General features: G+C 37.5%; 1 protein-coding gene across 21 annotated transcripts in view; it reads left to right on the top strand.

Moving 5' to 3' along the window:
• The first annotated feature begins 9,111 nt into the window (after window positions 1-9,111).
• TSC1 (TSC complex subunit 1) overlaps window positions 9,112-18,133 on the top strand; it is a 39,967-nt gene continuing 30,945 nt past the window's right edge. For 4 of the 21 annotated variants that reach the window (XM_074293951.1, XM_074293956.1, XM_074293959.1 and 1 more), the window contains exons 1-2: window positions 9,727-10,169; window positions 13,689-17,739. Coding sequence is in view for 1 of the 21 variants with exons in the window: in XM_074293950.1 (XP_074150051.1) it covers window positions 9,226-9,228 (3 nt within the window). In the remaining 20 variants the exon portion in view is untranslated. Of the gene's footprint in view, window positions 9,229-9,348; window positions 9,450-9,726; window positions 10,170-12,744; window positions 17,740-18,133 lie in introns of those variants that run through there. The other 17 variants (XM_074293963.1, XM_074293964.1, XM_074293955.1 and 14 more) reach the window with 16 other exon arrangements.

Below are 18,133 nucleotides of genomic sequence, written 5' to 3'. Positions count from 1 at the left end.
GATAATTTTCAACACTCACTCTTGCAAAACCTTGTGTTCCAAATTTTTCTCCCTCCCTCCTATCCACCCTCGTCCCATAGAAAGCAAGTAGTCCTATATAAGTTAAACATGTGCAGTTCTTTTAAACATATTTCCATATTGATCATGTAGCAAAAGAAAAATCAGATCAAAAGAGGAAAAAAATTGAGAAAGAAAAAAACAAGCAAACAAACAACAACAAAATGGTGAAAATACTATGTTATGATCAACATTCAGTCCCCACAGTCCTCTTTCTGGATGCAGTTGTCTCTCTCCATCACTAATCTATTGGAATTGCCCTGAATCACCTCATTGTTAAGTCCATCATAGTTTATCATCATATAATCTTATTGTTGCAGTGTACAAAGTTCTCTTGGTTCTACTCACTTCACTTAGCATCATTTCATGTAAATTTCTCCATGCCTTTTTGAAATCATCTTGCTGATTGTTTCTTATAGAACAACAATATTCCATTACATTCATATACCACAACTTATTTAGCCATTCCCCTTCAGTTTCCAATTCCTTGCCACTACAAAAAAGGTTGCTACTAACATTTTTGCACATTTGAGTCCCCTTCTTTCTTAAGAGAAATAGGGGACTATTGGCATGAAATTGCATATATGACCAGAATTAGTTGACATATGAATTAGTTTCAATGAACTACTCCCCCCACCCCATCTTATTCTTTTTTATTCATTGTTATAAAGAATAGCTCTTTTCTAAGTATGGGGGAAAGGACATACAATATTGGGAAATGAAAATGATAGAAAATATGAAATATCAATAAAATTCTTAATAAAAAAGAAAAAAAGAGAGGTAAGTGGTAGGAGTAGAAAGGGATATAGAATTTAAATTTCACTAAAGAAGCAATCTTTACCAGAGTATATTGACTTAGAAACTTAGAAATTTCTGTTTCTAAGTCATTCAGAATCCATTCAACAAGTCTTTACTGAGCATCTACAATATTTCCAGCACAGTGCCCAATAGAGTCAGGGATATGTAATTATAAGACAAAATCCCTTTCCTCAAGTAGTTTACATTTCATTGAGGAAAAAAAATATTAGCAAACACAATCAATCTAATATTTCAATCACTGGGGTATATTCTGGAGATACAAAACCAAAAATGATACTTATCCTTGACTCTAAAGAATTTACATTTTATTAGGGGAAATGATATGTGGTCATAGATCTAAAGGTATAAGGGATGTTAGGTGCCATCTTGTACATCCCCTTCATCATTTTTATAGATATGAAAATTGAGGTCCAGAGAGGTTAAGCAATTTGTTCAGGTCATACAATGACCTGGGTTTTGGGCCCAAGTACTCTATCTCTAAAGCCAGTGCTCTTCTTGATTTCTCTAAATAAATACATACATACATACATACATACATACACACAGATAAACAGATAGATAGATAGCTATACACACATACACATACACATACATAAGATATGGATAAATATGAAATATAAGGTAATAACTAATTTATATGTATATATGTATATGTGAGGGTGTGTGTGTATATATACAGGCACAGACACAGACACAGACACACACACATACACACACACATACACATATATATACACATATAGCTACATGGTGCAGTGGCTAAAGCCCTGGATTTGGAATCAGGAAAATTCATCTTCCTGGGTTCAAATCTGGCCTGTGTGACCTGGACAAGTCACTTAACTCTGTTTGTCATAGTTTCCTCATCTATGAAATGGACTGGAGAAGGAAATGCCAAATTATTATAATATCATTGCCAAGAAAATCCCAAATGGGTTCATAAGGAGTCAGACATGACTGAAATGATTCAATAACAATAAAATTACACATATATGCATACATATATGTTTACATACAGAGGGGTGTGTGTGTGTGTGTGTGTGTGTGTGTGTGTGTGTGTGTGTGTGTGTGTTTGGTTATTGAAAGGATATTGACAGGAGAGAAACTAGGTAGAGAAACTATTTAGAAAGTTACTGCAGTGGTCTGAATGAGAGGCTATAGAGGCCTGGGGCTAGAGTGGTTGCTGTGTAAATGGAGATACAGAGATGGATATGAGAAATGTTATACAGGTAGAATCAGTAAGACTGGGAAAATGAGTGAAAATGAGTTGAGTGTGAAGAGTGAAGGATGACTCAGGTTTCAAACCTGGGTGAGTAGAAGGATAGTGATATCTTCACCAAAAATAAGGAAATATGGAAGAGACGTGGGTCTTTGAAGAAAGAGAATATCTTTTGCTTTATACATGCTAAGTCTGAGATGTCTATAGGAAAATTAGGAGGAAATGTCCAGGAGGCAATGGGTGATGTGAGATTAGAATTCAGGAAAGTTGATGATGGTGGATTTTTAGATCTGAAAGTCATTGGCAGGGAGTTGATATCTGAAAATATGGAAGCTGATGAGAAAATTGAGAACTGAGAAGAGAACTGAGTTATAGCCAATTCTTCCCTTTCCCTCATTGTTCATTTTAGATCAGCTCCTATATAATTTCTATTTTATGTAATTTAGCATCATATTATCAGCACTAGAAATTGTAAATAGTTTATTTGTAAGGAGCCTTAAAACTAACTTTATGGATGGGCTTTAGAGATCAAATGCAGATCCATGGATCAAATCCTAGAAAATAGTAGACACTATACAATACATTATTGCAGACTTAAAACATTTAGTACCTAACAAATATCCAGTAAGACATGACCTAGTGGCTATATGAGAAACTTGCTATCTTTCACAAAATAAGAGTACAAATATGCAAACCACAGATATAGATCTCAAAATATACTTGAGAATTAAGCTAAACATTGCTGCTATTGGGGTTATATCCCAAAGAAATACTGAGGAGGGGAAAGGGACCTGTATGTGCCAAAATGTTTGTGGCAGCTCTTTTTGTTGTGGCTAGAAACTGGAAGATGAATGGATGTCCATCAATTGGAGAATAGTTGGGTAAATTATGGTATATGAAGGTTATGGAATATTATTGCTCTGTAAGAAATGACCAGCAAGAGGAATACAGAGAGGCTTGGAGAGACTTACATCAACTGATGCTGAGTGAAATGAATAGAACCAGAAGATCGCTGTACACTTCAATGTTGTATGAAGATGTATTCTGATGGAAGTGGATATCTTCAACATAAAGAAGATCCAACTCATTTCCAGCTGATCAATGATGGACAGAAACAACAACACCCAGAGAAGGAACACTGGGAAGTGAATATAAACTGTTAGCACTACTGTCTATCTACCCAGGTTACTTATACCTTCAGAATCTAATAATTAATGTGCAACAAGAAAATGGTATTTACACACATATATTGTATCTAGGTTATATTGTAACATATGTAAAATGTATGGGATTGCCTGCCATGGGGGGGGAGGGAGTGGAGGAAGGGAGGGGATAATTTGGAAAAATGAATACAAGGGATAATGTTATAAAAAAAAATACTCATAAAATGTATGGGATTGCCTGTCATCAAGGGGAGGGAGTGGAGGGAGGGGGGATAATTTGGAAAAATGAATACAAGGGATAATATTATTTTAAAAATTCTAAATAAAAAAAAAGAAAAAAATTACTCATGCATATATAATGTCAAAAAAATTTATAAATAAAAAAGAGAATTAAGCTAATAAACCCTACTGTAACTAGTAGAACTAACCAAATTACCAATGCATATCACTGATTTATAAAAATTTAAAGATATTTTTAATTAGATATTATCATGTCAAACACTCATAATTTCTAAGCTATAATCAAGCTGGAATTGGGGGTGAGGAGAATTTTTAAACTATATTTAGCAGAATAAATAAAAATAATTTGGGGGATAGGATAAGGTACATATCCTGTCTGATATAGGAGTTGTCTCAAAAATGCTTTAAATGAGCCTACAGAAAATGAGTTTCTATCCCAATCCTTTTATTTCATTAAAAAAAAAAATCATTGCTGTTTTATTCACCTGTGTAACTGTCTGAAGAACAATAGCAGGATAGTAGTATATCCCAGGCTTTTTTTTATCTGAACTTCTTTGAAAAAGATCTGAATGAGATAATTATCATAATTTACATTTTTATAGTGCATTGTTTACAGTATGCTTTTCAGAGATTTTCCGAGTTCAATCTTCACAACAACCCATATGAAGTCAGTGATATTATGATCTATATTTATATATGAGAAAACTGAGGTTTAACAAGATAAAATGGGTCCTGTGTCACTAACAAATGTCAGTCAGATGCAAGATTTGACCCAAGCCCTTCTGATTGAGACTAGCACCAAGCATTTAGTTGGGTTTGGATAAGAAAAGGGAAAAGAAGAAGGCATTATAAGGGACAAAAGAGTGTGAGATAAGGTACCAGCATCACTGAGATTCAGAGGAGGTAGTGAACATTTAAGTTTGAATAATACAAGATTTTCATTAGAGAATGTATGTAAAGAATTGGACAATGAGATTAGCAGAGCCTGTAGAATCAGATTATAAAGTATCATGAAATAAAGAATTCAGACTCAAAGTCTAAATTGCAACACAAATCTAGAAGTGGCATATAAAACGCATTAAAGAGAATGGGAGTAGGAAGGGAGAATATAGTCAGACCACAATGCCTATAATGAAAAGTGGAGAAAGCCATCTGATCTAATGGATAAAAGGCTGACTTTGGTATTAGATTGCCTCTGACACTTACTTTGGGTATCCCATAATTCTCACTGCTCTAGGTAACTCTAAAACTAAGCTACAAAGACCATCTATATGAGGTGGGAGTTTCTGAATTGAGAAATTATCTACCTCATTTGTCACAGATTTACACTAAAAGAAAGGAAGAAGGAAAATGAGAACAGTCTAAAGATGACTAAGATTTTGAATCTGAGTGATTGGGAGAATGGTGATAAATCAATAAACACTTTTTATAGTACTTGGCATTGGAGATACAAGTAAAATAGTTCCTAACTTCAAGGATTTTACAAGGGACATAACATATACATAAATCAACACACAGTTTATGGAAGATAACTTTAAGATGGCCAGAGGTGGCACTTGAGCTGAGTGTTAAAGAAAGTCAGGGATTCTTAAAAATTGAGTTTTGGAGAGAGAATTCTAAGGGTAAGAGATAGCCAATGAAAAGGCACAGAGATAAGGGATGGAGTGTCGTGTATGAGAAGCATGAATGGTAGTATAAGCCAGTATAGCTGGATTGTAGAATTCATAGGAGGGAGTAATACATAAGAAGGAAAACATAGAAAAAAAACCAAACAAACAAAAAAAAAAAACCCAACAGGGTTGTGAAGTATTATTACGAATTGACCCTACAGGTTATAAAAAGCCTTTGAAGTTTATTGAATAGGTATGCTACATGGCCAGTTTCACTTATACAAATGTTCATTTTCCATTCCTTTCATCAACTAATCTATTCACAAACAAAAAGGGCAAATACCTTATATAGATTTTGCTACTTTTTTTTCCTGAAAGTTTTTAGGGCCCCCTAGTGTTATATATCTATGATGACAACAATTATCCTTTCTCTTCAAGGAATTTGGTGAATATAGACGGCTTTCCGTAGGATCATAGAGTCTCCCTGGGGAAAGGGAGATCATTCAGTTTGGGAGAACTTGACCCACTGTTTTCACCTCTTCCTCTGGAAACCAAAATAAATCAATATTACTACTGGAAGGGGAAGGAATAAGGAAATAAACATTTATATAGCATCTACTATATGCAGGAAATGTGCTAAGTGCTTTTACAGGTATTCAAGACTTTGGAAAGGAATGTAGACAGCTTTCCTGTAGTAACACTCTGAATTCTTAAATCAAAATACTCTCTTGCTACCACTTCCCTTTGGTACCAATTGTGATACCCAAGAGGGACCACTTGTTCCTCTATTAAAATGGAAGCTCTTTGAGGGTAGGGATCATATCACTTTGTAATTTTTATTTCAATAAAGTTCTTGGCCCATAGTAAACATTAAACATGCAGGTTTCCTTATTGATTTATTTTTCTACCTAACACTGTATTCTTTCCTAACACAACCCCAAAAGGTGGTCATCTGGTCTCTGTTCAAATACATTCAATGACAGGCAACTTTCAAGATAGTCTATTACATTGTCAGATAATTCTAGCTGTTTCTTTCTCTTTATATTAGGTTGAAATTTATAAGTTCCACTTAGTAGTTCTATTTTGGTTCTCTGGAGCTACCCAAACAAGTTTATTCTATCTGGCACTTGGAAATGACACTGGTTGGAGGGACAGTCAGTTCTGGGATTGTAGTTAGGGAAAATGAAGGGGAGTGAGGTGTCAGAAGACAGGAAAACTTTGATACCACTGATCAGCTCCTCCTCCTATACACTTCCTCCTCTTTGTTTTTGCATCCTTAATATCTCTTCAACATTCCAAATTGTTCCTTTTTTTGATTCCCCTCTCTCACCAAGTGTAGTCATTCCCTCAGGCTTTGTCCAGGGCCTTTTTCTTTTCTCTTGCTATACAGTCTCTTCTTTGATGATCTCATCCGCTTTCACAAGTTCAATTAATATCTCTTTTGAAATTAAATTGCATCACTTTGCATTTAGTTATTTGTATAGGTTTCATTTTCTATGATAGAAGCTCTATGATGACAGAGACCGTTTTATTTATTTTTTATATATCCAGTGCCTTGCACATAGTAGGTGCTTCCTGTGTTGTATTTACCATGTTTTAATCTGTCCTTTGTCTATATTATAATTTGTATTACATTTGTGTAACAGTGCTCTACAAGACTAAGTTTGAGTTTCATTTCCTTCTCCTCCTCCCTCCCTGAAATCAAAGGAGTCACTTAATAAATGCTGAATTGATTCCAAACAAACATCAGGTATGGGTATGACCATTTTTCATGGAAAGCAAATCTGAAAATGGGAGTTTGACTCCTCTCACACATTTCATATACATGTAAGGACCACAATCCTTTGACTTTATATTGAAGTATTAAAGGTCTACCATATACTAAGAATTGTGATTAAAAGGGAAAGAAAAAAGTCCCTGATTTCAAGAATTTTATGTTTTATTTACAATATTGATGGTTAAGAGTGCTGGACTGAGGAATTAATGTTTTAGTTGTGTCTTCAATTACATTTTAAGCATTTTTAGGAAGGATCATGTTTCAATCTTCTTTTTTAGAAATTTCTCTTAATTCTTAGCATACTTCTGGCCCTATGTGGCAGGTGTACAATAAATAATAGTAGAACAAATAACTGATTTCACAGCCACAAATTGTGATCAGGGAAGAGAAAGGTAAATTTAACTTGACAAAGTAGGCCAGGCAAATTTCCAAGGGGATCGCATCTAGGCTTCCTTCTCTCTTCCTCCAATGAAGGGCAAATACTTATATGTGTGTAGTTTCCTTATGGCCAACACTCCCTTGGTGAAATGCTTTAGCAATCCACAGGTCCTTCTTGCCGCCCTGCCTCACACCTATCGTCTTTCTCTCTTCCTAATCTCTAAAATACAATCCGAAATAAACCAAGTGTACATTTTAGTGGAGGAATGCCTTCAGTCAATGGACAAGCCAGATTGAGCGCTAAACTCGGAGAAAGGGAGAACAAGATTCTGGCTCTCAGGGAGTCTGTATTCACCCGGACACAATCTGTAAGTAACTGCGTCCGTATTGCTCTCTCTCTCTCTGATCTTATACATCTCATGTATCACGTATATTACATGTATATTCAACATAGATATGGGAAGGATGGACTGGGAAAGAAAGGTGTGAGTTAAGGTGAGGCGCGAACGAAGCCGGAAGTAAGGGTGAGGAGGAAGAACATTCCAGTATGGGAAGGGCGCCAGAAGACATGTCTCCTATGGGAAGTGTCAAGCCCGCCGCCAGGGAGGCTGGATCACAGACTCCCTGCCGAGGTGTCAGAAGGCGAGGAAGGATTCAGGTTGTGAAGGGCTTTGAATGCCAAACTAAAGACTATATTTGGTTCACTTTTTTTTTCCTCTTGTGTTTTTCCCTTTTGTTCTGATTTTTCTCTCCCAACATGATTCATATTTTTAAAAAATCGATGTTTGTGTATAATCCGAGAAATAAAGAAAACCATTTTTAAAAAGATAACCTTCCCCCCGCCCCCAACCTTTATATTTGATGCTAGAGGTAGAGGAGAGTCATTGGAGTGTACGGGATAGAAGATGGCAAGCTTTAGGGAGGGCACTTTGACCACCGAGGGAGGACAGATTGGGGTGAAAGGAAGGTGGAGGAGGCAGATCGGCTATTTGGACGGTCAAGGTGTGAGAGAACGAGAGCCTGATCCGCGACTGGCTCAGTACATAGAAAGAAGGGCGGGAGTGAGAGATGTGTGAAGGCGGACTGGGGAGGCCCGAAGGCTGCCAGCCTCCAGAATCAGGGCCCGCAGCGGGGACACGGCGTTCTTGGAAGAAGGGAAGGTTGGGGGAGGACGGGTTGTTTTGGACACTTGAGTTAATGAAACATGTATGTGTGACCCAGCCCAGAAAGGAGAGCGCGGGAGTCCACGGCGTTCGCTTAAACGCCGCCACTGATGGGCCGAACAGGGTCTCGAGCCGGGGAAGCTGAACAAGGTGTTTGGGCCACAGTCCCGCTTCTTTCGCTGTGCACTGTACGCGCCTGCGCACACCGCTCCTTCTCCCCTCTGTAAAAGGATGTTTCTAGGGATGCGGGAAGAATTAATCGGACCGAGGCCTCAGAGACGTGGGAGCAGAGGTGTTTGTGCTAGGTGAGCTTTCGTTTCCTGAGGTCCAAAAGCAGGCCTGCAGCAAGCAGTGCCCGGCCTGGGTCTTGCGTTCCCTGGGGAACAGGGTCTCAACAAGTAGTCCCCGGGTCCTGTCCAGCCTAAGTCCTACAACGCAGCAGGAAGCAAAAGGAGAAAAAGCCAAACAAACAGAATGGCAGAAAACAGCTAAAACCACACCCGGCAGAACGATCATGTTTATCCCTCTGGAGCAGCGCCCCCACCTCGGCAAGAACCAGTCACGTGACACCTCTCCCCCGCCCCCCCGCCCCATTTCTCGTGGCTCCTCCCGCAGCGCCGGCGCTTCTTTCGGCCGCCTTCAAAGTCACAAGACTTTACCGTGGCCTCCTCTTTCAATCCTTCCGCTAGTTCCCGCCCCCCTAGCACTTTATGCTCACTCTTTAGTTCTCCTAGGCACATTCCCATTCCACAGATAGGTATTCTTAGCCTTCTGCGGAAGGTTTATCGCTTGGAGGACGTCCATGGTAAATATCCACAATTAATCGGGGGGAGGGCGGAAAGGAGGGAGGCGGAGGGGATAGCTCAGCGAGCCGGGGACTCTTTTCTGTGGCGGAGGTCTCCGAGGCTTTTGCAGCACGCGACCAAGGGAGGGGAGGGGAGGGGGGCGCTGTACGGCCAAGATGGCGGCGCCCTGTAGGCTGGAAGAGCTGTGAGAGGTAAACAGCCGAGGGGGAGGAGGCGGTGGGTGAGTATAAGGGTGTCGCTCTTCTCCTCCTCGCGGGGGATCCGTGGGGTGGCCCGCGCTTTGGAAGGCTTGTCGGGGAGGGTCCTGGCAGGAGAAGGGGGCGCTGATGCTGGGCGCTTGGGAGCAGGGGGGCTTCCTTAGCGGCCCCCTCCCTCTTTTCTTTCCTTCTCTCTTTCTCTTTGGGGGCCGGGCCCTGCGGGGACTGGCAGCTCTCTAGGAAGAGGGGGGCGGGCCCCCTGGGTTGCTGCTCGGACCGTGCCTGATCCCAGGCCCCCTAGTCCCTCAGGCCCGGGTGCCGAGGGGGCCCTGAGCTGATGGGCCTCTTCCCTGCACCGCCTCCTCTCCCTCACTTTGTGGGGGATAGTTTCCCCGGGGGCGGGAGACACCCCGCAGCTCCTTCGAGGAGATCGGGGCGCCTGACTCTTCAAGGGAAGAGCCGGGGACCCTCTTGCAGGGGTCGAAGAGAGAATGAATGGAGGGAGGTTAATTGTCCTGTTGCACTTAGTTGAACCTCATTTTCTCTCTTCCTCCTGCACTTCGCCTCGGTTGAGATTTCTCTTAATTGAGTGCCTTGCACTTTGGGAGCTTCAGGGAATTCACAGGATTTAAAGCTGGAAGAGACCTTAGAGATCGGCTAGTCTAATCCCTCATTTGTCAAATGAGGAAACTGAGGCCCCAGAGGACCACTGGTTTTGCCCGTTAATTGATGATGACGTTAAGGTAACTGTCAGCACAAGTAATACTTAAAATGCTATTTGCAGTGACTTCGGACCAACCACAGGTCACCCATTCATTCATTTAGGGAACAGAGGGTGAAGAGACCTCTTATTGGAGGTGGCTGCTTTATTAAAAAGCATTTTCTTTGCATGCAGATTTTACTGTAGTGTCAGTGATTCTTTTCTTTTTCTAGTTCCTAAACGGAGCTCATTCATTCCCTCATGTCTATATTCTTGTCATTCAGAGGAGACGGAGTTAATCTTTTGGCTTTCTCTTTTTTCTTGTCTGTTAACATGAGAAATAGGCTACTCCCCCACCTGCAGCATAAAATGGCAATCTCAAACATTGTATTGTGTGTTATGTATGTAAGTATGTAATATGCTGAAAGCATCCAGTACCTTTTTAACAGGTTTGATCTGGATGCCTCCTTTATTATACTTGTGCACATGTTGGATAAAGAATGGGGATTGTTCTTTTTCTTCCTTGTATTCCCTAGCAGGTCATAGGCACTTCATAACTGTTGACATGAAGTATAAAGAACTTAATGTAGAAAGGTATATATAAATAGTTCAATATTTAGCTTCTATAGATAAGTTCAATATTTAGCTTCTATAGATAAGTACCCCAGAGAAGTTCAATATTTAGCTTCTATAGATAAGTACCCCAGAGAATGTTTTTCTTCAAGACAAAATAAGCTTTTGTGTTAGATTTTTGATAGTCAAGATATATAATTGCTTTTATATGAAGAATTTTAGTTTGAGATGTTTTATATTTTGTACTCTTGGGATAAACTTGTAGTTTTCCCAATTCAAACACATCCTGACTAAAAAGAATTGTTAATTTCAGGAGGCTGCATTAAACCAGAGAACTCTTGATTTATTCAGTGAACACCTGTGATCCTTAAATTGAACATCCCTAAATAAACCTTGAATATGCAAATGGATAAACTGATTTGGGACTGTGTAGGGAAATACACTTGTAACAGTCATGCATCAGGCAAATGAGGCTACTCTACACTGAAACATTCTTTGCTATTGCCCTGGGGAGCTACAGAATCTTCTTATAACCACCTGGTGTAAGCTTAAGGGGTATTTATAGTAGATATAAATGGAAAATACCACTTTCTCCATACCTACTAAAGTTAATATCTTATACAAAACACAAAACAACTATAGTATGTCATTTCTAAGAAGGCAGATGATGTCAACTTTTCTTGCTTCATGCATTTCTTGGTGGCATGAAGCACATGGTGTGTTTTAAATCCTTAGTTAAAATGCCTTTGTCAGTTTTCTTAACCTGTTCATTCTAGATTTGAGAACTCATAAACTGTCTCATCGTGTGAATCATTGAACTCTCACTGACATATCAAAACAGTTCTGGTATATATGGTGTATTGGCTATGCTGTGTATTACTAGGAAAGCCCCTGATGCTTAAGTGCCTCATTTATGCAGTGAAACTGCACAATTTCATCAGTATATCAGGGCAAATGAATAACTTAATAGCTTTCCAATAATACTACAGTGGCAATTTCATGACTTTTTTTTCAGTTTGTATTTGCTTTTTATGTAGGTTAATCTTTATAGCATGGTACTTGGATATAAATACTCAAGAAATCTTAGTTTGATTTTCATTCAGCAAACATTTAATAAGGGACTATTGCATGCAGAGTACTGTGAATGAAGGTTTGTTTTTGTTTTTTTAACTTACCCTAACTTTGGTGTTAGATGGAATCTAACACTATCTCAGATTCCTCTAGGAAATTGCCAAGGTAACAATTTTTATTTCCTTACCTCGGTGGACTAAAGCTGTTGAATACACTTAATAGTGCTATTTTAAGTGCATATGTACCCCAGTGGCATACTGGAAACCTTGCAATAAAATAAATCAGTTTATTTTTGAAGGTTATTAAGCTGTGTGAACTTGTTCAATCACCTAACCTTTCCTGGCCTCATCTGTAATAGAAGAGTATTGGACCAAAGAGGTCCCTTTCAACTCCAAGATTCTGTGATTTTAATTTTTTTCTGAAATTGGAACTTGCTATTCCTCACACATAGCAATTATCTCCTGATTCCCTGCCTTTTCACGGGCTCCCTCTCATCTTTCTCCTCATTGCCTGTCTTCACTGGTTTCTTTCTATTCAGCTCAAACCCTGACTTCTTTAAGAAGCCCTTTGTGGTCAATTTCCATACCACCCCAATGTCTTTTCTTTGAGGTTACCTCCAACTTATCTTGTCTATTTCTTCTGTGTATAGTTATTTGCATATTGTCTTTCTCATTAGAATATGAGCTCTTTGACAACAGAAACTGTTTTGTTTTTGTATCCTCAATACTTAGCACATTACAAGACATATAGTAAGTCCTTAATAAATGCTCCTTGAGTTCTTGACTTGAAGTCCCCACTTCTGGCTTGCCCCATCAAAATGCTAATAGATTTATAATATTTAAACAATCTAGATTTTACTTGTTGGTGATATTTTTATACATTTAATAGCTTAGAAAAATTCACTCTTCTGAACTTCTGTAAAATCTTGTTTAACTTTTTTTTCTTACTAATTTTTGAATTCCTTTTAGTCCTTTCTTTAGTATATTCTTTTAGTATATTATTTAAGGGACTGATTGTTTTTTTATAGGAATTAGGAGTATGATTATATGTGAAGAGTGCTTATGAGAATAGTTTCCTTTTTTTCATACTTAAGTACTCAAAAGTTAATACAATGCAATTTTTAAAAATCTGAATTAGAAGAGTCATCAGAAGTCATCTTATCTTTCTTTGGTTTCTGAAAAGCTATGCTTTTTATGATATACCCTATTTGCCTTTGCTCAGATACCTTAAGTAATGAAGACCATTCCCTCCTAAGGCATCCATCTCTAATTGTTACGGAATTTCTCTTACTAGGAAGAAATCTGTCTTCCTGTGATTTTTCTCTCCTTCTCCCTTACTCTCAGGAAGAGTTGATCATAGTTCTGACTTATGAGACCAAACAAAAGAAATTGACCCCTAACCCCCACTCTTTTTTTTCCCCCCTCATATAGCTTTTCAAATATTTGAAGAAAGCAATCATCATCTCCTTGAATCTTCTAGGCAAAACATCCCAAAGTTCTTTAATAGCTCCTCATATGGCATGTGTGGTTTTGAATCCCCCCATCATTCTGGTTATTTTGTAGCTTTTGTCAGTGACCTTCCTAAAATGAGATTTCCACAATGAGCCACATGACTTGCTGGACAGAGATATATGACTTCATTGTATATCAAAGGGCACAGAAGCAGAAATGAGCAAATATAGATATTCCCATTTAAATTGACCTGAAAACAAGCCTAATCCTAAACAATGTTATATTTGCCAGTTTCTAGTTAATTTTAATAGCTATTGGTTATTTCAAGATAATAAAATAAGTGAAAAATTAGCCTGTGTAAACCTCTAGAATCTAAATGCTATTAAATTAGTAGTCATTGCTAATTGTCAATAAAAATTCACAAAATCATGTCCTTTACTCATATAATCCTGTCTTTTGCTGTATAGGGGTCTCAGTGTCAATAAAAGACAGAAGAGGGAGTCATAAAGTAAAAAGTACTTCTGTGTCAGATGAGTGAGGAGGGCATTCATCATTGCATTTCCATATTCTCCACTTAAAGACATTACTTGGACAAATGCCAGGCATGATAGTTATTCAAACCCATTGGTAAGGGTCTTATAAAGCAAATAGAATGATGACTTAATAATAATTTCATCTTGTGTTTGAGCAACAAAGTGCATTTTGGATATTCATGTGTCAGATGGAAGAAGATAAAAGATAAATAGCAACAGATTTAGGGAAAGGAATGTGTTCAGGCATAATCCATAACTACTTGCTTTGACTTTAGCTGTTCACCAGTGTAATGTAAAGATACAGAAGTGTATTCGTGTTATATTATTATAGTCATTTTTAGAAGTAAAATTTTCTGGATTAAAGAAGCAAGTATACTTTGTACTCCTAATGCATCTTTTTAGTAATAACTTCTGATATAATATTTTTAAAAATTTGGTAAGCTCTGAAAAGCATAAATTAATTTCTTGAATCACTAGCACACTGGAAAGTCCCCAGTTGGTTTGTAGCTGGCAGCTTTCTTATAAAGATGGCCTATGGACTACTGTGACTAAACCGTTTTGCTTAAGTCCATAGGCTAAAAGATGAATTCATTCTTCTCTGGCAATTAAATTTTTTGTTATTCTCCTTATTTTTAGAAGAACTTCGGTGTCTGAGAAAACAGATCTGTTTCACAGCTTCTAAATAATTGTCAAATTTTGCAGTATATTGATGAGAAAAACCAATCCATTTTTGGCATATTTGAATGTTGTAGGACAAGTCTTCAAGATTTATACAATATTGAGTTTCTTCTTTGTTTGAACCTAAAACCAATTATTTATCTTAGTATTTCCAGTATCTTGCTTTCACCTTTTTTTCTTTAATGGTCATTAACCTTGGCACCCATGGTACTTCCCAAGTATATGTTCAGCATGCTGATGAAATGACAACTTACATTTCTGATCCCATGGATATCCTATAAGATCTCCAGGATTTTTTATGTCTGACTCAGGGAAGACAATGCTAAATAAACCTTTCATACAATAATCATCTATCCTCTGGGTGTGTGTGTGTGTCTGTCTGTCTGTGTCTGTGTCTGTCTGTCTATCTATGGAGGGAGGGAGAAATAGAAGAGATGAAATATTCTGAATGTGTCAGAATTGACAATGCTGAGTAATACTATTGTCAAAACTGTTGAGTTTCTGCCTCTTTGAGACAGTTGATTGGAGTATATTTCTGAATTCACAAAATAGGGAGCAAAGCTGTATCTGATTACTGGACCAAAGTGACATGTATACTGTTGAACCTAGAAATTAGTAAGTTGAAGCTCTCTACTGCCCCTATTAATGTGACCTTGGAAGGTAGTACAGCTGAAGAGACAACACATGACCATAGACTTTGGCAGGTTTAACTAACAGCTGTTTTTCTCCCTGGTAAGTAGTGTTCTCTTTTTTTTCTTCCTCTCTTTTTCCTAGATCATTCAGTGCTGTTCAAGATACTTGGTATCATTGAGAATATAATCAGGGCAAATGATAGCATATGCTTTTGCTTTTTTTTGGCTAAAGAAAACTATGAGGGAACTTTGTACATACTGTGCAACACAAATAACCATAGTATATCCAAATTTGCCTTGGCCTTTAATAGAAGTATTAACATAATAGAGTAACTTTATCTTCTTTTCCATTGTATTAATACTTTAACCCATTTCATCAAGTGAATAGCTCTTTAATATTTATATTCAGCAAGAGAGTAGAAACAGTTTTGGGGAAGGATAAAGTTCATATTTATAACTTGTATTTTTACTTGTAAAACCAGTCCCAGACTACCTCAAAGTGATTTTTTTTTTTTTTAAAGGTACTGTTAACTTTAACAAACAGCTCTTTCTAGGGAAAATATGAAACTTTCTTCCCTGAAATCCTGAGAGTTCTAAGGCAGGATTTCCACATAAAATACTTTTAAGGGCATTTTAAAACCTTTTTTCAACTGTAGATGGTAACTGATAGGGTTCAAATTCATAGCTATTACTTATGCACTTGAAAAATCCAGGGCTATCTCCAGTCATCTTGATCTCTATTTGACTACTGGACCCTCAATGGTTCTGGAGGGGAAAGTAAGGCAAGTAACCTGGTACAGCTCTCCCTCAGTTAAATTCCATTCACTTGCATGTCATACTATTTCTTTGTTGTCATGGTCCTCTTTAAGAATGAAGGACAAACAATAATCTCGTAGATAAGGATGTAGAAAAAAACTTTACAAATTCGTACTACGATGTGGTGGTACATGCCTACAATCCCTAATTTGGGGAAAAGTTGATGTATTATTTGAGCTTAGAATTTTGAGTTGTACTTTCAGCCTACACTAAAGAGAAAATCCAATTTCAAAAAAAAATTCATACTAAGGTCACATATGAATTGCTTAGAATTCATAGCTACCCTGTGTTCAGATATGAAAACAATACACTCATGAACTCCAGAAATGAAACCCATATGAGGTTGTTTTGAAAGTAGATAACTTCTCTTCCCCAATCCATTCTAGCCTTTTTTTTTTTTTTGCTTTGCTTTGCTTACATCTTTTATTATAGCTTCAAATTTTAAATTATAATATTGTTGTCTTCTAACTAAAATACAAGTTTCTGAGGGCACAGACAATATATTGTGTTGTCTTTTCCCCCCAAATCCCTAAGATCCAGCTCAATGTCTTACATGTATTAGGCAGTCAATAAGGAGTTCAGGGATTCTTCACTTGGAGTTCATGAATTTTTTCTTAAAATCTATATCCCATTATAGTTAGCTTCCTTTATGATTCTTTGTAATTTTTATGCATTTAAAAACATTTGAGAAGGGGTCTGTAAGCTTTGTTAAACTTCCAAAGGGGTCCATGACACAAAAAAGGTTAAGAACTCCTGAAATAGTTGTTTTCCTGTTGAAGTTAATGTCTATAATTCACCAGTTTAACAAATCCAGTGCTTGTTCTGTTACATACCATGAGGAATTCAAAGGTTGGCAACATCTGACTTTTGAAACTTATTCTTGTAGAGAAAAATAAGGCATTGATTATTATACAGAATGTAATGTGCAATAAGAGGAGGGATGTAAAAATTAAAAGTAAGAGATTGCTAGAAGGGAGAAAATCAAGAAAAGCTTTGTGGTAAAGATGGCATTGAGCTAGGCCTTAAAAAGACAGGTAGAAGAATGTAAAGGACATTTTTAGGTAGAGGAAACTACATTAAAAAATAAGGAAAGAGCAGAAATTGATAGTGGTGGATAGTTCCAGTGGAAAGTTTTAGGAGAATACGTGGTTAGGATTGTAGGAGGGAAAACTGGAAAAGATTTGGGTGTGGCATATGAATGTTCACAACTATCCTTCTGTTGCAATTTTTTTAGGTTGATAATATGGATTGGGGATTAATATAAATTAGGGGACTCACTAGACTAAGCAGCTAAGCTTTTTAAAGACTTGAGGTCTTGTATGCTAATCCTAGTTATCTACTTGATTTAAAGACTTGCTTTAGGTCCTTCTAAATGTTTGTCTAACCTACTGAAATGGACCTGCCTCATAGCTTTGTAGAATAATTTCTGTACATAATGTACTAGTGGAGAATTGTTCTTTTGATTACCAGAAAATGTCTGTACAACCTTGATGTACAATCTTTTCTATCAACTGGATTAATAAAGTTAAATTGGTAAAAGATCATCAGTCAAGTTTAATTTTGACTAAGATTGGCTATTTTTTAAATAACTTAGTTGTTTCTAACTTACTGGTCTTCATTACTAGGTAAATAGAGAATATCATTCATAGAGCCACACTTTCAGTGGTTTAATTCATATTAAATAAATATTCACCAAGTAAGCTTTTGCCCTTCTGCTTCATAGGCTATTTCTGTCCTCCCTGAACTTGCCTTAGGATACCTGCATTACAGTCTGGTGGGTATAGTGCCTCAGTCAAAATCCTCACTCTTCACTGTGCCAGACATCAGAAGTGAGAGCCTCTCAGGGCTTAACTCATTGGGTAAGTGGTGAGATGGGGGAGAGGAGGAGGGGAGAGAAGATGTCAGCCATGTGACATGAGAGGACAAAAAATTAATAATCTTAGGAAAAGTAAAATCTAGATCAAAGGAAACATAGGTCCTATCACACTCTACTTTGGTAAGACAGTATTTTAAGCTTTAAACAATTTAGACTGTCCTATTTTAGGAAGGTCTAGATTTTGTCCAAAGAAGAATCATAGGAGCATTGAAGGGTCTGGAAAACATGTCAGATGATGAATGGTTGCAGGAACTCAGAATATTTAGCTTGGATGAGAGGAAACAGGAGGCAAGAAGGGTGGGCACATTAATTGATTTCTACTCTTTAGAAGGCTGTCACTTATTTGAGTAGATGACTTCTAAGGTCCCTTCCAACTC

This window comes from Sminthopsis crassicaudata, chromosome 2 (assembly GCF_048593235.1).
Source record: "Sminthopsis crassicaudata isolate SCR6 chromosome 2, ASM4859323v1, whole genome shotgun sequence".
NCBI lineage: Eukaryota > Metazoa > Chordata > Mammalia > Dasyuromorphia > Dasyuridae > Sminthopsis > Sminthopsis crassicaudata.
The sequence above is the reverse complement of the archived record's forward strand: the minus strand, read 5'-3'. Positions and strand labels throughout refer to the sequence as shown.